The sequence below is a fragment of the Callithrix jacchus genome, chromosome 10 (genome assembly GCF_049354715.1).
Source record: "Callithrix jacchus isolate 240 chromosome 10, calJac240_pri, whole genome shotgun sequence".
In the NCBI taxonomy this organism is placed as follows: Eukaryota; Metazoa; Chordata; class Mammalia; order Primates; family Cebidae; genus Callithrix; species Callithrix jacchus.
In genome coordinates, this window is record NC_133511.1 from 112,495,725 (window position 1) to 112,519,095 (window position 23,371).

Genomic DNA, 23,371 nt, shown 5'->3' on the forward strand with positions numbered 1-23,371 from the left:
CTAGAGGCGCAGCTGGAGGCCCTGGTACATAGGTGCAGAGGAAACGCTTGTGTCAGAGGAAGCTCCCATGGGGAAACTCACTCCCTCTCTTCCTACTCCTCAGACCTTGGGCAAGGAAAGTCGGAATCCCTGGGACCAGGTACAAACAGTTTATTTTTCTATAAAGAGCAAAGTACAAAGAGGCAGGGAGGGGAGCTGGGCCCAGAGGAGCAGCCCTGGGCAGGCCCCAGGCCCTGGCTATGGTGAGGACCCGCTGGCAGCTGCCCCAAGGGAGTACATGGGCCTCCAGCAGGCAGTGGAGGAAAAGCAGGAGCGTCAAGGAGGAAGCCCAGGCCCACTGCTGGGAGTCAGACAAAGCCAGGCTTCATGGATGAGCGGCGGCAGTTGGGGCAGCTCCGGGTCCCGTTGTTCTGCAGGCACCTGAGGAGGCAAAGGGCCCTGTCTGCTCTCCTGAGGCCTGTCCTTCCCTCCAGGCCCCGGGCCCCGTCTTCCTTCATCCCCCGCCCTCTGCAGGGGCTGGGACGCATCCTGGTGGCTGTTCAGCAGCAATGGAAGGGAAGGGATCGGTCCCCCCAGGCTCCCACTGCATCCGGCTTGCCCCTCTGTTCCTCTGTCCCAGGGACTTCCGGGAGCAGAGCATGGGCTGTGAGTTGAGAGGATGGGATGGAGCCAAACCCAGGGCAGGTCTGGCCCTGGGAGTCTGAACTAAGGGCCTTCGAGGGGCCTCTCTGATTTCTCTTTGGGGTTTATCATAAGAATGGTCACCTTTAGATGGGCTGCTGAGGGGATTCAATGAGTCAATATACAGGAAGTGCTGGGAGTGTGTGTGTGGGTTTTAACAGAGACAGGGTTTCGCCATGTTGGCCAGGCTGGTCTCAAATTTCTGGGCTCAAGTGATCCGCCCACCTCAGCCTCCCAAAGTGCTGGGATGACAGACATGAGCCACGGCGCTGGCCAAAGTAAGTATTTGGTATTAGTATTATTGCTGTGATTAGGCCAGGAGGGCCCTAGAGTGCCTCAAAGAGACCCGGCCCTCCACCCCTCTGCCCCCCTCCCCCCCGCCCCCATCCACCCTGCAGGAGGCCCGCACCTGAGGTGGAAGATGTGGGAGCAGGGCAGGGCTTGCAGCCGGCTGTTCTTCTCGCCTATGGACTCGCCGCACAGGCCGCAGTAGAGCTCCGTCTCCTCCACACACTCGTGGAAGCGCACCACGTGCGCCCGCAGTTCCCGCTGCAGCCCTTTGCTGCGGTAGATGCTCTCGCTCAGACAGTGCAGCTTGAGTTGGCTCAGCTGGGTCCCACAGGAGTGGAGAGCGGCAGCAGGGGACAAGAGCCAAGTCAGTGCAGGCAGACTCTACTCCCAGTCACTTCCCTGTCTTGCTGATGGACCTCAGAAAAATGTTCCTGCCCTCTCTGGCCCTCGCTTCCTTTCATGCAGAATGAGGGGGTGAGTGAGATCAGAGGTCTTCACCCCTGCAACTGCCTGAGGACCCCATGTTTTTGACAGATTTTATGACCAAACCTGGTGCACTGACTCCATAATAATTTGTGGCGAGGTTCCATGGCTCACGCCTAAAATCCCAGCACTTTGGGAGGCCAAGGCGGGCAGACGACCTGAAGTCAGGAGTTCGAGACCAGCCTGGCAAACATGGTCAAACCCCATGTTTAAAAAACAAAAAGCAGGCCGGGACCTGGGCGCTGTGGCTCAAGCCTGTAATCCCAGTAAAGTTGGGAGGCCGAGGCGGGTGGATCACGAGGTCAAGAGATCGAGACCATCCTGGCCAACATGCTGAAACCCCGTCTCTACTAAAAATACCAAAAATTAGCTGGGCATGGTGGCACGTGCCTGTAATCCCAGCTACTCGGGAGGCTGAGGCAGGAGAATTGCTTGAACCCAGGAGGCAGAGGTTGCGGTGAGCCGAGATTGTGCCATTGCACTCCAGCCTGGGTAACAAGAGCAAAACTCCGTCTCAAAAAAAATAAAGAAATAAAAATAAAAAACAAAAACAAAAAAAGAAATTCAGATCTGGAAGCCTTTGAGAAACGGTGAACCTGTTTTCAAGATTTTAAGGTTTGGAGAAGATCACTATGATTCATTTTTATTTTTTAATTTTTTTAGATGGAGTCTTGCTCTGTCACCCAGGCTAGGGTACAATGGCGGGATCTCGGCTCACTGCACCCTCCGCTTCCCAGGTTCAAGTCATTCTCCTGCCTCAGCCTCCCAAGTAGCTGGGATTACAGGCACCCACCACCACTCATGGCTAATTTTTGTATTTTTAGTAGAGATGGGGTTTCACCATGTTGGCCAGCCTGGGCTCAAACTCCTGACCTCAGGTGATCCGCCCACGTTGGCCCCCCAAAGTGCTGGGATTGCAGATGTGAGCCACTGCACCCGGCCTTGGTTTTGGTTTTTAGCCCATGCTAATTTTCTCTGTATTGTTCCAATTTCAGAATATGGGTTGCCGAAGTGAGCACTAGATACCATTATTAAATTTGGAACATGGGCTTTGTAGTTAAAACAGACAAGTTAGTAGTATGGGACCCTGGATGCCTCTTTGAGCCTTACTTTTCCTCATCTGTAAAATGGGGCTTGCTGTACCCACCCTGCAGGGAGAGAGTGAGGACTAGACCTAATACCTGTAAGGACCCGGTGTGAGCTCAGTGCTCAGGGAGTGGAGGCCACTGTTAGTAGTTTTTGTTTTGAGACGGGGTCTCACTCTGTCATCTAGGCTGGAGTGCAATGGAGCAATCACAGCTCACTGCAGCCTCAACCTCCTGGGCTCAAGCTATCCTCCCACCTCAGCCTCCCGAGTGGTTGGGATGACAGTTCTGTGCCACCATGCCCAGTTAATTTTTAAAACTTTTTGTTAGAGGCTGGGTGTGGTGGCTCACGCTTGTAATCTCAGCACTTTGGGAGGCTGAAGTGACTGGATCATCTGAGGTCAGGAGTTCAAGACCAGCCTGGCCAACATGGTGAAACCCCATCTCTACTAAAAATACAAAAATTAGTCAGGCATGGTAGCAGGTGCCTGTAATCCCAGCTACTCAAGAGGCTGAGGCAGGAGAATCACTTGAACCTGGGAGGTGGCAGTTGCAGTGAGCCTGGATTGCACTATTGCACTCCAGCCTGGGCAGCAACAGCAAAACTCCATCTCAAAAAAAAAATTTTTTTTTTTTTTAGATAGTGGTGGGATTATAGGTGTGAGCCACCGTGGTCAGCCTGCTGTTAGGAGTTTTTTTGTTTTTGTTTTTTTTGAGACGGAGTTTCGCTCTTGTTACCCGGGCTGGAGTGCAATGGCATGATCTCGGCTCACCGGAACCTCTGCCTCCTGGGTTCAGGCAATTCTCCTGCCTCAGCCTCCTGAGTAGCTGGGATTACAGGCACGTGCCACCATGCCCAGCTAATTTTTGGTATTTTTAGTAGAGACGGGGTTTCAGCATGTTGGCCAGGATGGTCTTGATCTCTTGACCTCGTGATCCACCTGCCTCAGCCTCCCAAAGTGCTGGGATTACAGGTGTGAGCCACCGCGCCTGGCTCCACTGTTAGGAGTTTTGATCAACATCGGGAAGCCTCTGAGGGATTCTCTATCCTCCAAGCTATGAAACTCCTGCCCTGCCCTCAGAAGTGTTCTCTGTGTGGCAGAGAAAGAGCCAGGGTCTGGGATGGCTGCAGCTCCCAGGATCAGGAAGGGCTCATGGCGTGAGCAGGCTCAGGAAGGCCCTTACCCAGACCCAAGTCCCCCAATTGGACCCTTGACCCCAGACCCAGGACACAGCATCAACTCTGACCTTGTTCCCCACCTCCTCGGCCAGATCCTGGGCTCTCTCGATGGCGTCCAGAGCCTGAAAGGTGAGCACAGGCCAGGGCTGCGGGCAGGGCCCTCTGACAGAGGCCTTCCTCACAGGGAAGCACGGGGGAGGAGGGCGGACCTGGGGAGGCGACATGGCAGCAGGAAGAGACTGGAGCACAGTCACCATGGCCGTGTGGGCAAGGAACCTCCTGCCTCAGTTTACCTAGCAGTCTGGGTTCCAATCCCAGCTCCAGCCCTTTACTAGCTGTGGGTCCCAGGACAAGAGATGGGCCTTCTCTGAGCCTGGAAAATGACCAGGAGTGTTCTGGCCTCATGGGATCAGAGTGAGGCTGACGTCAGAGGAAGTGACTGAAAGAGCCAGCTAACCTACTGGCCCCAAGTGAGGAGTACTGGGAGGGCTGCAGGCCGTGGGAAAGGCCTGACCTCACCTTGTCCAGTGCCTTCCTGGCCACCCAGCACTTGGCCACACCCAGCAGTGCCTGCACCTGCCCCAGGCGGTTTCCGATCTCGGTCATGATGCTCATGGCGGAGTCATACCTGGGAAAGGCCGTCTGCAGAGCCAGGTGGGGGATGGAATCAGGCTGCAGCATGCCTGCACCACCGCCCCCTGCACCTCCAGCCCCTGCATCCCGGTGACCTGACCTCCAGGTCCCCACGGCTCCGGTGGATGTCAGCGAAGCAGAGTAGGCAGAGCGCCTGCAGTGGCCGGTCCCCATGCTGCAGTGCAATCTTCATAGACTCCTGCAGCGAAGGCCAGCGGCTCAGGCCTGCTCCTCGGCCGCCACCACTCTGCCCCACTCAGCGGGCCCCTCTAAAGGCACAGCCCAGGGGACCAACATCCTCAGAGCCTACTGCATCGATCATGATGCTGAGGCCTCACACACTGAACCACTGAAGTCACAGCACCCAGCGAGGTGGGTGGAAAGTGAGACTCACAAAGTGACTTGACTGAGGTCAGCCAGTAAGTGACAAAGCTGGGATATGAACCCAGGTTGTGGGACTCCAGAGACTGGCTCTCTCCCCTCCTGCTCTTCAAAGTACCCCATATTGGGTGTTGGGGACAGAGGGAAGTCCCCTCCCCTGCAGATGGACTGGAAGGGAGTGGGGTTTGGAATGAGGTTGGGGGCAAATGTTTCTTTCAGGGGCTCAGGTGTAGAGAGGCCGGGCCAGGGGCAAGCCCTGGGGAGCCCCCAGGGGTTGATTTGGAAGAAGGAGGCCCTGCTGTCCCAGGCCCCAGCCCCTGGCCCACACTACCTCACCCCACCCCACTGCTCCCTTGCCCAGTGCCCCACCTCACAACACTCCATGGCACTGCCCAGGTGGCCCAGCAGGCGATAGGCCACAGCCATGTGGTACTGGCTCATGGCCCGGTACTTCAGGCTCCAGCCTTTGCCATAGTCATTGACGAGCTCTGCGGCCTTGCAGGGGAAGAACAGGGCTTTCTCATAGTCCTGCAGGGGACATGGGATGGAAGGAGGCACACTGAGTGGCAGAGGCTGCCCCAAGTCAAGGGCTCCTGGGCCAGGCTTCTCCAACAGCAGGTAGGGGTCAGGGGACCCTATTGTCTGTTCATTCGTTGTGGCATCCAGAATAAGAGTGACCCAGGCTGTCTGGACACAGTGGCTCACGCCTGTAATTCCAGCACTTTGGGAGGCAGATGTGGGCGGATCACAAGGTCAGGCGTTCAAGACCATCCTCGCCAACATGGTGAAACCCCGTCTCTACTAAAGATACAAAAAATTAGCCAGGCATGGTGGCAGACACATGTAGTCCCAGCTACTCAGGAAGCTGAGGCAGAAGAATTGTTTGAACCTGGGAGGCAGAGGTTGCAGTGAGCTGAGATCGCTCCATTGCACTACTGCCTGGGGGACAGGGGATACTCTGTCTGAAAAAAAAAAAAAGAGGGAACCCAGGTAGAGGGAACAGCCGGTGCAAAGGTGTGCGCTCCGTGGATGCACAGATTTTCATCTGGTTTGTGACACATCCCAAGAGCCTAGCACAGTTCTTGGCACTTGGTAGATGCACAAGAAATATTTGTTGAGTGAATGGATGAAAAAGCAAGAAAATACAGTTGGCTTCTCTTTTCTCCCAATGCCAAATGGGCTCCTCAGCTTCAGAGACGCGCAGGGACGGGGGGACACCAGATCCCTCCACTAGAGCTTGCCTGCTGGCACCCGGAAGCAGGTGTTCACTGAAGCTCAGCGCAGATTGGCAGCACAGCAGGCTCAGAAGAACATCAGACAGACAGCAGGTGATGCAACTCTGCTCGTTCTTTGTCCTCAAGCTTCCAAATGCCTTTTCTACCTGGCCACAGTCAGCTCATGGACTACCTCATCACTCCACGAGGGAAAGGAAGAAAACCAGGGAGAAGCTCCTTCCCCTCCTGTCTCCACCAGGTCTCCCACCTCCGCACCTCTGCTCCCACGCTTTCTTTTCCTGTCACTGTGGAGGACGGCTCCTGTTCGCATCAAATGCCAGCCCCCCACAAGCAGTCTCTGCATCATCAAGTTCTCTCTTTCTACTGAATCGTTCCCAGCCACGTGCAAACACGTCTGGCATTTCTCATCTCATTTAAAAAAGAAAAACTGGGCCGGGCATGGTGGCTCACGCCTGGAATCCCAGCACTTTGGGAGGCTGAGACAGGAGGATCACTTTAGCCCAGGGGCTGGAGATCAGCCTGGCAACATGGGGAGACCCTGTCTCTACAGAGATAAAGTTAGCTGTGCATGGTGGTGCACACCTGTAGTCCCAGCTACTCGAGAGGCTGAGATGGGAGGATCACTTGAGCACAGCAGTCGAGGACAGTGAGCTGAGATTGCACCACTACACTCCAGCCTGGGTGACAGACAGATCCTGTCTCATAAAAAAAAAAAAAAAAAAAGGAAAGAAAAAAGAAAACTAACCAATCTTCTCTTGACCTCATTTCCCTTCAGCTAATGCTCCATTTCACTGTTCTTTTTCAAGCCAAATCTATTTGATCTTTCACTTAATATTTAACAAGCAGAGAAACTACATGACCAAAAGAGGACTGTCAATAACCTCAGTAAAAACCTTTCTTTTATACGCCTTATCATATACTTTAAAGTTTGAAGCCATATACATGTTTTACAGGTTAAAAAAATTAAATTTAATTTAAAGAATACCTAAAAATAGAAAATGGAGGTGAGGTGCAGTGGTTCATGCCTATAATCCCAGTACTTGGGGAAGCTGAGTTGGGAGAATTGCTTGAGGCCAGGAGTTCAATATCATCCTGGGCAACATTGCAAGACCGCTGTCTCTACAAAAAATTTAAAAATTAGCCAGACGTGGAAGAATGTGCCTGCAGTCCCAGCTACTGAGGAGGCTGAGGAGGGAGAATCGATTGAACACAGGAGTTTTAGGTTACAGTGATCTGTGATTGAGTCACTGCACTCCAGACTGGGTGACAGAGCAAGACCCTGTCTCAAAAAAAAAAAAAGGCCAGGCGTGGTGGCTCATGACTGTAATCCCAGCACTTTGGGAGGCCAAGGCAGGTGGATCAGCTGAGGTCAGGAGTTCGAGATAAGCCTGGCCACCATGGTGAAACCCTGTTTCTACTAAAAATATAAAAATTAGCTGGGTGTGGTGGCGGGCACCTGTAATCCCAGCTGTTCGGGAGGCTGAGGCAGGATAATCGTTTGAACCCAGGAGGCACAGGTTGCAATGAGCCAAGATGTGTCACTGCACTCCAACCTGGGTGACAAGAGCAAAACTCCACCCCTGCTCCCCAACAGAAATACCCAGGGTTGCCCAGTGTGGTGACTCATGCCTGTAATCCCAGCAGTTTGGGAGGCCGAGGCAGGCAGATCATAAGGTCAAGAGATCGAGACCATCCTGGCCAACATAATGAAACCCCGTCTCTACTAAAATATAAAAATTAGCTGGGCATGGTGGCACATATCTGTAGTCCCAGCCACTCTGGAGGCTGAGGCAGGAGAATTGCTTGAACCCAGGAGGCGGGGAGGTTGCAGTGAGCCGAGATCGAGCCACTGCACTCCAGTCTGGCGCCTGGCGACACAGTGAGACTCTGTCTCAGAAAAAAAATTACCCAGGGTCGGAACCTCCAATCACTGACCCTGTCAATTCCTTCATAGTTGTTCTTCCTTCTCTCACCTCTCTACCTATGTACACACCTGAGACATGCCTGGTGGCCATGTTGTCCTTCCTGGAACATTCCAGGTGTGCTCCCCCAGGGTCCAGCTTGGCTTTAGGGGTTCCCGCAATTTTGCCTAGAATGTTCTCTCACCAGATTTCTGCATGACGCACCTTCTCATCTTTAAGCCATCAAACATCACCTCCGTGAGGCCCTCTGACCACCATGTTGAAATTATGACGCCCCCACGCCCGGTGCTGTGAGCCCCTCACCCTGCTTTGCTTTCTCCTAGCCACTCGACTTCCTAACTGTGTTGATCGTCTTTCTTCCCCAACTAGAATGCAACCCTCATGAGGATGGGGACTTGGCTGTTCTTCTCACTGTTGGCCCAAGACTGGGCCAACAGTATTGGGATATAGCAGATGCTCAGTAAATATTTGGTGACTGAATCCATACAACTCCACTGTAAGGCGAGTCCTGTTCTCCTTCAATTTGCAGATATCTTTCATAAGGTTCAGAGAGGAGAGGTGGCTTGCCCAAGACCACACAGCCCACAGGGGAGGCTGCTGGCCTGTCCTCACCCAGGAGCCTCCCATGATTCCTGCAGGAAGTCAGACACATTAAGGTTTGAATCCTGGCTCTGCCCTTGCTGGTTTCCTGGCCAAATTGTTACCTTCCTGGATAAGCCTTGCCCCTCTCTGATTCTCACTGGCCTCATCCCTCCCTAAAAGAAAGGAACCCTAGTGCCACAGGGTGTGTGCCTCATGAGAGGGGACCCCCAAAGCCCTCCACTGCCGTCCCCCCGGGGCACAGGCCCACCTTGACCTGGGCGTAGAAGCTTCCCAGGCTGCAGCACACACGGCACTCCAGCATGGCGTCGTCGTTGTTGTGGGCGTAGCGCAGGGCCTTCTCGAAGCTCTCCAGGGCCTTCTGGAAGACGCTGAGGCCCAGGAAGGCATTGCCCATGCTCAGGCTGACCTGGCCTCCGAGCTGGGCACCTGCCCTGGTGCCAGGCAGCCCCAGGCAGGTCTTGCAGTAGGAGATAGTCTTGTGAAACTCGCACAGCTTCTCGTTGCTGCGCGCCAGGTTCAGGTAGCTCTCCAGGAGGAAGTCGGCATCCTCCAGCTCCCGGGCCGTGTCGATCTGGACCACAGCGAACTGCGCACCACGCGGTGGGCAGGTGGCGCTCAGCCTGGACTCTGAGCCTTGGACCGCAGCCCGCGCTACAGGCTCAGATCTGGAGGCTCCACCCCCGCCCCCCAGCCTCACACCCAAAGCAGCATCGCCCAAAGCTTCAGACCCAGAGCTTCTACCCGCCGGCCTCCGCTATCTTCCCCACATCCCGGCCTCACCTCCCAAGCTCAGGCTCGGAGCGTTCGCCCTCTACCCCAAGCCTCAGGTCTCCACCACCCACCTACCCCCAGCTTCAGCCGTGGAGTCCACACCCCCACCAGGCTCAGATACAGAACACCAGACAGGAAGGCTGAAATCTACACTGGCCTTGAGACCCACGAACCCTGGACCCTGAGGCCGGAAAACCTCAGTCTCAGAGTCTTGGGCTGCAGTTCAAGGCCACAGGCCTGAATCTGATGCCGGGACTCAGTATCTAAGACCCAGGGACTTAGGTGTAAGTAGATTCAGAGACTTGGGCCCCAGCGGCCAGCATGGGGGACACACAGGAGCCTGAAAAGGCCAAGAGGGGACTGGGGAGCCCGGGAGGAATGGAGCCTCAGCCTGACCCTCGCATGCCTCTGGACCAGGTACACCCACCTTCAGCATCTCCTTGTAGCGGCCCATCTCTGAGTGGGCCGTGACCAGGCAGCCCAGCACGCGGAAGCGCCCCATGAGGTCCGAGCTCTTCTCCAGCACCTTCATCCACACCTCCAGTGCCTTCTCTGTCTGGTTGGACTGGTACAGCTGGAGCCCCTTCTCAATCTGCTGCTTGGTCTGGTCCTGCCCCATCCTCCCCAAGCCCTGTGCTCCACGTGGGGTGACCCCTGGTGGCTCTGTGCCTCTAGGCACTCATGGCACAGGACTCAGAGTGCCGGCTGCCCCCTGAACCCAGGAACAAAAGCAGTATTGGGTGGGAGCCGGAGCGGGGCCTGGATGGAGAGCAGGCGCCACCCCGGGAACAAAGCTGGTTCAGCCCCTGTCCGCAGCTGTCCCTGCCAGTTGGGGCCACGTGGCCTCTGAGGAATGTCAGCAGCAAGGTCACGCAGGCCTCTGCCGCACCCACCCACGAGCTGGGAGGTGGCTTCTCTGAGCATAGAGGCATCATGCCACCTGGGCACCCCGTTGGGCGTCCCTTCTGAACCTCTGACACTGGCCCTGAACGCCCTGGCAGCACGGGCCCTCCCAGCAGCCTCACCAAGGGGCCAGCTCCAGCAATGGACAGGCCTGGGGCCAGAGGTGCTTGGGAGAAGCAGAGCGAGGGTGGACCTGCAGGGCTGGAGAAGCCTGGTGAGCGCCCAGCCTGGCTGGATGTCATCACTGGACTGTGATGAGAACTCAATGACTAATGCGTTGACAAGGACTTAGGACAGCCCACATGTGCTGCCGCAGGCTCTGTGTCGGATGCCTGGCAGGGCCAGAGCCCAGCCCTTGAAGTTTCAGTTACGGATCTCAATTCCAATCCCAACCCCAGTTTGAAAGGGTCCCCATAATGAGCTTTAATACCAAGTAGTGGAGAAGGGCAACGTCTTATGTAGTATGGCCCCCCCGCCCTCACCCCCGCCAAGCAGGCCAGCTCATCCCTACTGGTTTCTCTCTCTGCATTCCAGCCTTCTTCCTGCCTCAGGGCAAAGTTCATCCTTTCTGGCTGGGCAATTCAGTGGTTTCTTAGTATATTCACGAAGATGCGCATTAATTCCAGAACATTTGAATCACCCAAAAAGGAGACGCATACCCATCGGCAGTTACACCACTCCATTCAGCATGTTGGTATGGCTCCATTCCGCATGTTGGTATGGCTCCATTCCCCATGTTGGTATGGCTCCATTCCGCATGTTGGTATGGTTCCATTCCCCATGTTGGTATGGCTCCATTCCGCATGTTGGTATGGTTCCATTCCCCATGTTGGTATGGCTGAATCACGTCCCCCCAACCAAACGCATATGTTTAACTCCTAACTCTCAGTGTCTCAAAATGTGATTGTGTTTGGAGAAGGGTCTTTAAAGGGGTAACTGAGGTAAAATGAAGTCATATGGTACCTCATCCAGTAAGACTGGTGTCGCCCCACATTTTTTTGAGACAGGGTCTCAATCTGTCACCTAGGCTGGTGGGTACAGTGGTAAGTGCAGTGGCGCAGTCTAAGAGAACTGCAACCTCTATCTCCTAGGCTCAAGTGATCCTCCCACCTCAGTCTCCTGAGTAGCTGAGACCACATCTGGCTAATTTTTTGTAGAGATAGGTTTCACCATGTTGCCCAGGCTGGTCTTGAACTCCTGGAGATGGAGGCTGTAGTGAGTCGTGACTGCACCACTGTACTCCAGCCTAAGCAACAGAGAAAGACCCTGTCTCGAAAACAAAAACAAATAAATAATAAATTTTTATTTTAAAAAATTATGTTATTTTATTTTTGAGATGGAGTTTTGCTTTTGTTGCCCAGGCTGGAGTGCAATAGCACAATCTCAGCTCACTGCGACCTCCACCTCCTGGGTTCAAGAGATTCTCCTGCCTCCATCTCTCAAGTAGCTGGGATCACAGGCATCCACCACGCCTGGCTAATTTTTTGTGTTTAGTAGAGACAGGGTTTCACCATGTTTGTCAGGCTGGTCTCGAACTCCTGACCTCAGGTGATCCACCTGCCTTGGCTTCCCAAAGTGCTTGGATTACAGGTGTGAGCCACCATGGCTGGCCATGATAATTTTTCTTTTATGGCAGAGTCTGCTCTGTCATCCAGGCTAGAGTGCAGTTGCGCGATCTCAGCTCACTGCCACCTCCACCTCCCGGGTTCGAGCGATTCTCCTACCTCAGCCTCCTGAGCAGCTGGGACTACAGGCATGCGACACCACGCCCAGCTAGTTTTTGTATTTTCAGTAGAGACAGGGTTTCACCATGTTAGCCAGGATGGTCTCAATCTCTTGACCTCGTCATCTGCCCACCTCAGCCTCCAAAAGTGTTGGGATTACAGGTGTGAGCCACTGTGCTCAGCCACAGTAAATTTTTAAAAAGGACACAGTCACATAGAAGTAGAGCACGTGAAGACACAGGGTGAATATGACTATCTACAAGCCCAGGAGCAAGGCCTCAGAATGAAACCAACTCTGCCAATCCCTTGATCTTGGACTTAGCCTCCAGAACTGTGAGAAAATAAATTTCCTATGTTTAAGCCACCCAGTCTACGGACCTGTCTGTTGTGGACCCTTCACAGGAATGGAATCATACAATATGTGGGCATCTGTGACTGGCTTTTTTAACTTAGCATAATGTTTTCAAGATTCATCTATGTTTTCAACCATATCAAAACTTCAGGTTGGGCATGGTGGCTCATACCTGTAATCCCAGCACTTTGGGAGGCCAAGGCAAGTGGATCAACTAAGGTCAGGAGTTCAAGACCAGCCTGACCAACATGGAGAAACCCTGTCTCTAATAAAAACACAAAATATTAGCTAGGCATGGTGGTGCATGCCTATAATCCCAGATATGAGGCTGAAGTAGAGGAATCGCTGGAACCTGGGAGGTGGAGGCTGTGGTGAGCCCAGATCTCGACACTGCACTCCAGCCTGGGCAATGAGAAGAAACTCCATCATAAAGAAAAAAAAAACTTCACATTACTTTTTGCAGTTGGTTAATACTTGTTGTCTAGATATATTTTTTTGGTTCATCGGTTGATGGGCATTTGGGTTGTTTCATTTTTGGCTATTATGAATTAATGATGCTCTAAAAATTCATGTACAAGTTGGGCCGGGCACAGTGACTCACGCCTGTAATCCCACACATCAGGAGGTTGAAGCAGGCAGATCGCTTGAGCCTAGGAGTTGCAGACAAGCCTGGGAAGCATAGTGAGACTAGTGAGACCCTGTCTCTACAAAAAATACAAAAAAAAATTAGCTGGGTGTGGTGGTACACAGCTGTGGTTGCAGCTACTTCGGAGGCTGAGGCAGGAAATCACTTGAGCCTGGGAGCTCAAACTGCAGTGAGCCACCATTGTGACACTACACTCCAACCTGGGTGACAGTGTGAGATCTTGTCACAAAAAATAAAAATAAAAAATTCACGTGCAAGGATTTTTTTTTTTTTTGAGATGGACTCTCACTCTGTTGCCCAGGCTTGAGTGTAATGGTGTGATCTCGGCTCACTGCAACTTCTGCCTCCTGGATTCAAGTGATTCTCTTGCCTCAGGCCCCCGAGTAGCTGGCATTTCAGCCTACCGAATAGCTGGGATTATAGGTGCCCCTCACTATGCCCGGCTAATTTTTGTATTTTTAGTAGAGACAGGGTTTCACCATGTTGGCCAGGATGGTCTCAATCTCTTGACCTTGTGATCCATCCACCTCAGCCTCCCAAAGTGCTGGAATTACAGGCGTGAGCCACCACACCCGGCCACGTGCAAGGTTTTATGGGGACATGTTTTCATTTCTCTTAGGTATATACTTGGAGTGGAAGTGTTGGGTAATACGGTAACTGTTACATTCTGGTAACTGTTAGGTTCAACTTTTTGAGGACCTGCCTACCTGTTTGCCCCAGGGCCTTTGCACCTCCTAATTCCCTCTCTGCTCCCCACATCCACACTCTGCCTCATAAATCATAATTAGGATGAATCAATATCCTCTCACTGAATTACACTGCTTTCTGATGCAATACTCATCTCTATAGTTTTACTTTGAGACAGGGTCTCATTTTTGTCACCCAGGCTGGAATGCAGTGGCACAGTCAGTCTAGGCTCACTGAGGCCTTGACATCCTGGGCTCAAGCCACCCTCCCGCCTCAGCCCCTGAAAATAGCTGGGATTACAGGTGTGTGCCACCACGCCCAGCTAATTTTTATATTTTTAGTAGAGATGGGGTTTCACTATGTTGACCACTGCTCTCGAACTCCTGTGCTCAAGTGATCCACTGGCCTCATCCTCCCAAAGTACTGGAATTACAGGCGTGAGCCACCATGCCCCAACTCTATAATTTTATATTTGTAAGGTTGTTTGCTGAATGTCTTTACTCCTCACTCAAATTAGACCATATGGCTGGGTCCTAATGCAGGGCAGGACGTTGTCTCCTTCACCACTGACTGTATTCCCAGAGCAAGGGCCAGTATACTGTGGCCCCTCAATAAAGATGTCAAATATTGGTGAATGGGGAAGAAGAGGAGGAAAGACAGCTTCACTGGGCAATTCAGGGCAACTGCTGCAGGTTCAGGGGATCTGCCCCAGCCTGCACCCTCCTGGGGAAACAGCACAGGCAGACATGATCTGCTTCCTGAGAGCCCAATGGGTCAGAAGGCAAATACCCTGCTGAGGGCTCTAGGCCGCAGGCTCAGCAGAGGCAGAGCAGGTGTGGAAGCAGGCCCTGGGACAGGTGGCTATGCAAGGCCACTTGGACTCTCCACAGGAGTCCTCCTAGGCCTGGGAAAGGGAGGGAGAGCTGGCTGGGGTCTTCTCTCCTCTCAGGGAGACCTGGGTTGATGCTGAACTGGAATGTGAGGGAAGCTGGGCCCACAGGGAAGGTGTGAAGGGCCAGCAGGTTCTCCCCACTCCAGGGCCCAGACACTGTTAACATCAAGTCTCTGGCAGAAGGAATGGAGGAAGGGCAGCCTGCGCCTACACCCCAGTGGAGTCAGGGAGCACAGTCTTCCTCTTTCCTGGGGAACTCAAATGACCTCAGAACTTGAAAACTTGACGGGATCAAGGTGCCCTTTCCCTGAGGCAGCTCTTTGCTCATCTGACTTTAGTGATGGGAATATGCCATACTTGCTTGTTCTAGGTAGCAGAGTACCTTATGTTTCCTTCACAAATTTCCTTTTTTTTTTTTTTTTTTTCTTTTGTAAGATGGAGTTTTTCACTAGTCGCCCAGGCAGGCTGGAGTGCAGTGGTGCGATCTCAGCTCACTGCAACCTCCACCTCCCAGGTTTAAGCAATTCTCCTGCCTCAGCCTCCAGAGTAATTATAGGTGAGCACTATCACAACTGACTAATTTTTGCATTTTTAATAGAGACAGTGTTTCACCATGTTGGCCAGGCTGGTCTCGAACTCCTGGCCTTAAGTGATCTGCCCGCCTCAGTCTCCCCAAATGCTGGGATTACAGGTGTGAACCACCATGCCCAGCCTCAGAAATTTCATTTCTGAGTACATTTTCCAGAAATCAGCTATTGTGGTTAGGTTAAGGGCATGCTCCACTGCACCAAGGGCTGCGGTTTGTCTTTGTAGTACTAGTAATTAACTGCACAGCGCCTGGCAATGTAAGAGGAGGCCAACAGAAGAATCCTAACATTTTCTGAGTTAAGCATTTCTTTCAGTTTACAGATACAGAAACGGAGGCATGGAGAGGTAAGGTGACCTTCCCAAGACTACACTGCCATCTGCTGGTCCCAGACAGCTGGGACCAGAAGCCGTGAGCCTGTAGGAGTCTGTTTATGGTTTTTTGTTTTTTGTTTTTTTTTTTTCTCGCTCTGTCGCCAGGCTGGAGTGCAGTGGCACAATCTCACTGCAACCTCTGCCTCCTAGGTTCAAGTGATTTTTGTGCCTCAGCCTCCTGAGTAGCTGGGATTACAGGGCGTGCCACCACGCCCAGCTATTTTTTTTTAATTTTTTGTATTTTTAGTAGATATGGGGTTTCACCATGCTGGCCAGGTGGGTCTTGAACTCCTGACCTCAGATGATCACCTGCCTCGGCTTACCAAAGTGCTGGGATTACAGGCATAAGCCACTACGCCTGGCCAGGAGCCCCATTCTTAACCATTAGATAGTCCCAGATAAAAGAGGACAAGGGAAATGGAGGAAGTGGAGAAAAGAACAATAGTTTTCAGAAATCCATTGTGATCTTTAGCCAACACATAGCAAAGTCACTGGGAATTATCCAAAGCTGTAGCCTGGGTGGGCAGAAGAAGTGTATTAAGAATAGGGTAAAGAGTCAAGACTTGCTCACCAATGGCCAGTGGACAAAATGCCCCTGGAAGGTGTGGGGAGGAGCCACAAAATGAAATGGTCTTTTCAGGGCCATTTAACCTCATAAGGTGGTGGGACAGTCAGGAAATTCAGGAGTCTCACCAAGGTGCCTGCTGTGCCAGGTACCAGCTGCACACCTCATATTTTAGATCCCTGTTTTATAATCAAAAGTAGAGGCCGGGTGCGGTGGCTCACGCCTATAATCCCAGCACTTTGGGAGGCCAAGGCAGGTAGATCACGAGGTCAAGAGATGGAGACCATCCTGGTCAACAAGGTGAAACTCCGTCTCTACTAAAAATACAAAAATTAGCTGGGCATGGTGGTATGCGCCTATAGTCCCAGCTACTCGGGAGGCTGAGGCAGGAGAATTGCTTGAACCCAGAAGGCGGAGGTCGTGGTGAGCCGACATCGCGCCATTGCACTCCAGTCTGGGTAACAACAGTGAGACTCCGTCTCAAAAACATAATAAAAAAATATATAATCAAAAGTAGAAATAAAGTTTGGGCCTGAAGCAAGAGTCAAACAATATGAGATGTGAAGATAGTATTTCTGAGTTGGTTGGCAACATTGGTTATCTGGGATATTTTATACAAAAATCTGCATTTCCTGCTTCTCTTCAAGCGTGGAAGCTCGGCTGGGTGCAGTGGCCTATAATCCCAGTACTTTGGGAGGCTGAGACGGGTGGATCACCTGAACTCAAGAGTTCGAGATCAGCCTGGCCAACATGATGAAACCTCATCTCCATGGAAAATACAAAAAATTAGCCAGGCATGGTGACAGGTGCCTGTAGTCTCAGCTACACGGGAGGCAGAGACACGAGAATCGCTTGAACCTGGGAGGTGGAGGTTGCAGTGAGCTGAGATCATGCCATTGTACTCCAGCCTGGGTGATGAGAATGAACTTTGTCTCAAAAAAAAAAAAAAAAAAAAAAGAAGTGGAAGGGTGGGTGAGGTGGCTCATGCCTGTAATCCCAGCATTTTGGGAGGCCGAGGCAGGTGGATCACTTGAGGTCGGGAGTTCGAGACCAGCCTGACCAACATGTAGAAACCCTGTCTCTACTAAAAATACAAAATTAGCCAGGCATTGTGTGCATGCCTGTAATCCCAGCTACTCGGGAGATTGAGGCAGGAGAATCACTTGAACCCAGAATGGAGGTTGCGGTGAGCCAAGATCATGCCATTGCAGTCCAGACTGGGCAACAAGAGTGAAGCTCCGTCTCCAAAAAAAAAAAAAAAAAAAAAAAAAAAAAGTGGAAAGTCACACATGCTCAGACCTTCATTCTGTTTACCAGTCAAGTGGTTGGGATCTGGCCCCAAGAGATCATGAATGTTTTACCAATTCATTCATTGGGACCATGCACCTCCCTGACTTCCCTGTTCTCACCTTGACATTGAAGCCAAATGCCACTCATTTTTTTTGAGATGGGGATTTGCTCTTGTTGCCCAGGCTGCGATCTTGCTGAGATCGTGGCTCACTGCAACCTTTGCCTCCCGGGTTCAAGCGATTCTCCTGCCTCAGCCTCCTGAGTAGGATTACAGGCACATGCCACCACATCCAGCTAATTTTTGTATTTTTAGTAGAGATGGCATTTCTCCATGTTGGTCGGGCTGGTCTTGAACTCCCGACCTCAGGTCATCCGCCCACCTCAGCCTCACAAAGTGCTGGGATTACAGGTGTGAGCCTCTGTGCCCGGCCTGCCACTTGTCTTATGCTGGCCTCCTTTCACACGAGTACATCAGAATTGCAACCCCTACTCCAGATGCATGACGGATGTAACTGGAGGGGACAGTCCCAGACTCTCTCTACCAGGACCATCAGAATTCTTGGGAAGTTTCCCCGTTACCAAGTTAGTTTTCCCAATTAAAAAGATAGCAAGTTTTCCATGAAAATCAAATGAACTCGCTTTGAAAAGAAACCATTGAACAAACATCCCTCTATTGGCTTATTATTTATGATATTCCAAAACTAGAAAGAATCTGTGTCTGACAGAAGGATGGTTGATAAACCACGAAATCTTCTGTAGACTCTAAGCAAGGAAGCAGTAGATACCTGTATAACCAGATGTAATGGAGCCCACGGCATAGTAACTTAAAAAAGCAAGCTGCAGGCTGGGCGTGGTGGCTTATGCCTGTAATCACAGCACTTCTGGAGGCCAAGGCAGGTGGATCACCTGAGGTCAGGAGTTCAAGACCAGCCCGACCAACATGGTGAAACCCAGTCTCTAATAAATATAAAAAATGAGCCAGGCATGGTGGTGCATGGCTGTAATCCCAGCTAGTTGGGAGGCTGAGGCAGATCACTTGAACCCAGGAGGCGGAGGTTGCAGTAAGCCAAGATTGTGCCATTGCACTCCAGCCTGGGCAACAAGAGAGAGACTCTGTCCCCACCCCCACTAAAAAAAAAAAAAAAGGCGGCAGAACCTTCTGTATATTATGGTGTAATCATTTTTTTTTTTGAAACAGCGTCTAGCTGTTACCCAGGCTGGAGTGCAGAGGTGTGATCATAGTTCACTGCAGCCTCAACTTCTCCGGCTTGAGCAATCCTCCTGCTTCAGCCTCCCAAGAAGCTGGGACTACAGGTGTGTGCTACCACACCTGGCTTTTTTTTTTTTTTTTTTTTTGTAGAGACATGGTTTCTCCATGTTGGTCAGGCTGGTCTCGAACTCCCGACCTCAGGTGATCATCCGCCTCAGCCTCCCAAAGTGCTGGGATTACAGGCGTGAGCCACTGTGCCTGGCCACCTGGCTGATTTTTAAAAATTTTTGTAGAGACAGGTCTCTGTTGCCCAGGCTGGTCTCAAACTCCTGGGTTCAAGTAATCCTCCTACCTTGGCCTCCCGAAGTGCTGGGATTATAGGCATAGCCTCAGCCACCACACTCAGCATGATCAAAACATCTCATTTTTATTAACAAAAATTATGTACTTATTTTTTGTGTTTATAAGGAAAAATCCTGGAAGCATATGACCCCTCCTGTTATCAGTGGGCTGTGGGACAGGGCATTGGCTCACTTTATGGCTTTTTTTGTTTTGTTTTTTGAGATAGAGTCTTGCTGTCACCCAGGCTAGAGTGCCGTGGCTCGATCTTGGCTCACAGAAACCTCTGCCTCCCACAGAGAGAATTGCTCCCTCAAGCAATTCTCTTGCCTCAGCCTCCTGAGTAGCTGGTATTACAGGCACCTGCCACTGCGCCCAGCTAATTTTTGTATTTTTAGTAGGGACAGGGTTTAACCATCTTGGCCAGGCTGGTCTCGAACTCCTGACCTCGTGATCCACCCACCTTGGCTTTAAAGTTCTGGGATTACAGGCGTGAGCCACTGCACCTGGCATACTGTTACTAGCAACTTTAATGTGTGCTTGCCAGGGGCAGTAGCTTGGCTATTTGTGAATTTATTATTTTCGCAGAGACAGAGTCTCACTATGTTTCCCAGGCCGGTTTTGAACACTTGAACTCAAGCAATCCTCCCCTCTTGGTCTCCCAAAGCGCTGGGATTACAGGCATAAGCCACCACACTGGGCCGCTTTGGCTAGTTTTTTAGACAACCTCTCATCTAAACAGGGCAGGTGCTTCTGTTTGCATTTAACAGATAAACAATCTGGGGCTGAGAATCAAGTAATTTGTCCAAGGTCACAGGGCTGTTGATGGTAGAGCTGGTATTATAGGATTAGGGAATCCTTCAAACAAGATTTTGCTAACATACTCCAAGTCTTTATGTACTTATTTTTTTGAGACCAAGTCTCGCTCTGTTGATCAGGATGGAGTGCAGTGGCATGATCTCAGCTTACTGCAACCTCCACTTCCTAGGTTCAAAGGATCCTCCTGCCTCAGTCTCTCCTAGTAGCTGGGATTACAGGCATATGCCACCACACCCGGCTAATTTTTGCATTTTTAGTAGAGATGGGGTTTTGCCATGTTGGCCAGTCTGGTCTCGAACTCCTGACTTCAGGTTATCAACCCATCTCAGCCTCTCGAAGTGCTAGGATAATAGGCATAAACCACCATGCCTGGCCCCTGAGCCTTTTAAAGAACTGCCTACATGTGTTCCATTTTTTAAAAAATGCCTGTAGTCCTGGCTACTCGGGAGGCTGAGGTAGGAGAATAGCTTGAACCCAGGAGGCGGAGGTTGCAGGGAGCTGAAATCACGCCACTGCACTCCAGCCTGGGTGACAGAGCAAAATTCCTTCTCAAAAAAAAAATTCAAACCTTCACCTGATTTTGAAAACAAGTCATTGCTATGTGTTTTGGGCTCCAGGCACATCCCAATCTAGGGAAGAGCAGATTGGTGGCACTCTTGGGGCTGAAGGGCCACAGGTAGGCAGGCTCCCCTCCCCTGGGGTCTTCCCTGACTGCCAAGGGGGAACCTCTAACAACACAGGGCCCTGCTATTGAAACAGGTGCTGGCACCAACTCCAAGTGGCGGGGCTCCTGGTGAGCTGTCTCGGAAGTTGTATGAGAATTCCTGGAAAAAGCTGCGTGTGGTGGCTCACGCCTGTAATCCCAGCACTTTGGGAGGCCGAGGAGGGTAGATCATGAGGTCAAGAGATTGAGACCATCCTGGCCAGCATGGTGAAACCCCGTCTCTACTAAAAAACCAAGAATTAGCTGGGCATGGTGGCGCAAGCCTGTCGTCCCAGCTACTTGGGAGGCTGAGGCAGGAGAATCACTTAAACCCAGGGGAGGTTGTAGTGAACAGAGATCGCAACACTGCACTCCAGCCTGGTGACAGAGCGGGACTCTGTCTCAAAAAAAAAAAAACAAAAAACAAAAAAACTCCTGTAAAGCAGCTCTGAAGGACTTGGCCATCATTCGTGTTGCATGGTCACAGCAATGTCTACTGAATACTTACCTGCCAGCCAGTGAGGAATGGTGAGGTCTCCAGTGAGAAGGGAGGTAGGTATGGCTCCTGCCTTCATGAAGCTTCTTTCCAGAGGTGGAATTTAAACCAGGGCACCCCAGGGTCCACCTTCATGACCCCTCAAAGGAATACGTTTTGCAGGACTATGAGGTCAGGCTGGCCTGCATGAAAACGCAACTGTTTTACTTCTTAGCCACAGAACAGAGGAACTGGGAGCTTCTCTGTGCCTATCTTCCTATGCTACCAGTTGCTGGGAGGACGAGCGCAGTAGGTGTGGCTGATTAATAGAGGTTTTGTTTTATTTATTTATTTTTGAGACGGAGTTTCTCTCGTCACCCAGGCTGGAGTGCAATGGCGCGATCTCGGCTCACCGCAACCTCTGCCTCCCGGGTTCAGGCAATTGTCCTGCCTCAGCCTCCTGAGTAGCTGGGATTACAGGCACGCGCCACTGTGCCCAGCTAATTTTTTTGTATTTTTAGTAGAGACGGGGTTTCACCATGTTGAACAGGATGGTCTCGATCTCTTGACCTCGTGATCCACCTGCCTCGGCCTCCCAAAGTGCTAGGATTACAGGCTTGAGCCACCGCGCCCGGCCGATTTTGTTTTCTTAAAAGCAGAGTAGGCCGGGTGGTGTCTTACGCCTGTAATCTCGACACTTTGGGAGGCTGAGGTGGGCAGATCACCTGAGGTCAGCCTGGCCAAAATGGTGAAACCATGTCTCTACTAAAAATACAAAAATTAGTTGGGCCTGGTGAAGGGCGCCTGCAATCCCAGCTCCTCAGGTGGCTACTCGCTTGAACCCAGAGGGCAAAGGCTGCAGTGAGACGAGATCCTGCCACTGCGCTCCAGCCTGGTCAACAGAGACTTCCATCTCAAAAAAAAAAAAAAAAAAAAAAGCAAACTGTCTAGAACAGTCCTGCCACTGCCTGTGATGATGGAAACGTGCTGTATCGGCACTGTGCAATAGGAGAGCCGCCAGTCACTTGAATACTTGAAATGTGGCCAGTGAAACCAAGGCACTACATTTTTGTTATTTTTTGAGACAGAGTCTCGCTCTGTTGCCCAGACTGGAGTGCAACATCTGCCTCCTGAGTTCAAGTGATTCGCCCCCCTCAGCCTCCCGAGTAGCTGGGATTACAGATACCCACCACCACGCTGGGCTAACGTTTGTATTTTTAGTAGAGATGAGGTTTCGCCATGTTCGTCAGGCTTGTCTTGACTCCTAACCTCAGGTGATCAACCCACCTCGGCCTCCCAAAGTGCTGGTATTACAAGCGTGAGTCACCATGCTGGGCCAATTTTTATTTAAATGAAAAAAGCTACAGTGCTTAATGGGTAACTGTATTGGACAATGTGGGCCTAAAGGCCTTCCAGATTGAGGCTGAGGCAGATAATATAGGGAACCAGAAAGAGGAGCTGGGAGAGCTAAAGGGACAGGAGGGGCTGCAGAAACAAGGCTGGATTGGAGGCAGACAAGCTCACAAGGATGAAGAAAGGAGGAAATACCTAGGGATGTTGGCTAAGTGAAGGCCACATATCATATGACTCGATTTTAATGAAACGTCCAGAACCCGCAAAGGTAGACAGAAGTAGATTCATGGTTACTAGGAGATGGGAGAGAGTGAGGGAGGGGATGGGGAGTGACTGCTAATGAGTATAATGAGTACAGGGTGCTGAAAATGTTCTAAAATTAGGCTGTGTTTTAACTTTAAAACCCAGTGAGTGGTATGCTTGAAGTGGATGAGTTGTGTTGTGTGTGAATTATATCTCAATAAACCTGTTTATTATTATTTTGAGACAGGGTCTCGATCTCACTTTGCTCCCCAGGCTGGAGTGCAGGGGTGCAAACTTGGCTCACAACCACCTCCGCCTCCTGGGTTCAAGCAATTCTTGTGTCTCAGCCTCGTGAGTACCCAGGATTACAGGCATGCGCCACCATGCCTGGTTAATTTATTTTTAGTAGAGAAGGGGTTTTGCCATATTGACCAGGCTGGTCTTTAACTTCTGGCCTCAAGTGATCTGCTGGTCTCTGTCTTTCAAGGTGCTGGTATTTCAAGCATGAGCCACCACGCTGTGCAATAAAGCTGTTTAAATACAACCCAAATCTGCCAGGCGAGGGAGGTGGCTCGCCTGTAATCCCAGCACTTTGGGAGGCTGAGGCGGATGGATCACCTGAGGTCAGTAGTTCAAGACCAGCCTGGTCAATATGGTGAAACCTTGTCTCTACTAAAAAACAAACAAAAAATTAAATACAACCCAAATCTCAAGAGGCTTCAGATTAGTAGAACTCACCCTCATTAATGAAAAAACCCTTGAGTAGGGCGGCCCAAGACCTGGCCATGGCAAGTGTCAGGGACTGCGGGAAGGCCCTTCCTGGTTGAGAGTGCTCAATTTCCCATCCCAAGACTGCCTTTAAGTTTATTTTTGTGATGGACTCTCACTCTGTCTCCCAGACTTTAAAACCCAGTGTGTGGCATGCTTGAAGTGGATGAGTTGTAG

At 51.4% G+C, this 23,371-nt stretch overlaps 1 protein-coding gene across 2 annotated transcripts; it reads right to left on the minus strand.

Annotated features, from left to right (window-relative positions):
- Positions 1-135: 135 nt before the first annotated feature.
- RAPSN (receptor associated protein of the synapse) lies at positions 136-10,055 on the minus strand. 2 transcript variants are annotated; one of them, XM_035262633.3, is made up of 8 exons: positions 9,693-10,055; positions 8,742-9,080; positions 5,104-5,262; positions 4,454-4,552; positions 4,240-4,362; positions 3,789-3,842; positions 1,091-1,290; positions 136-420 (listed from the first exon to the last, which is right to left on the minus strand). In XM_035262633.3, the coding sequence occupies exons 1-8, from the start codon at positions 9,882-9,884 to the stop codon at positions 348-350; spliced, it is 1,239 nt and encodes a 412-aa protein (XP_035118524.1). In that variant the 5' UTR covers positions 9,885-10,055; the 3' UTR covers positions 136-347. The 2 variants fall into 2 exon arrangements, with proteins under 2 accessions (XP_035118524.1, XP_035118523.1); XM_035262632.3 differs by having other exon boundaries at positions 3,789-3,929.
- Between the last annotated feature and the right edge of the window lie 13,316 nt (positions 10,056-23,371).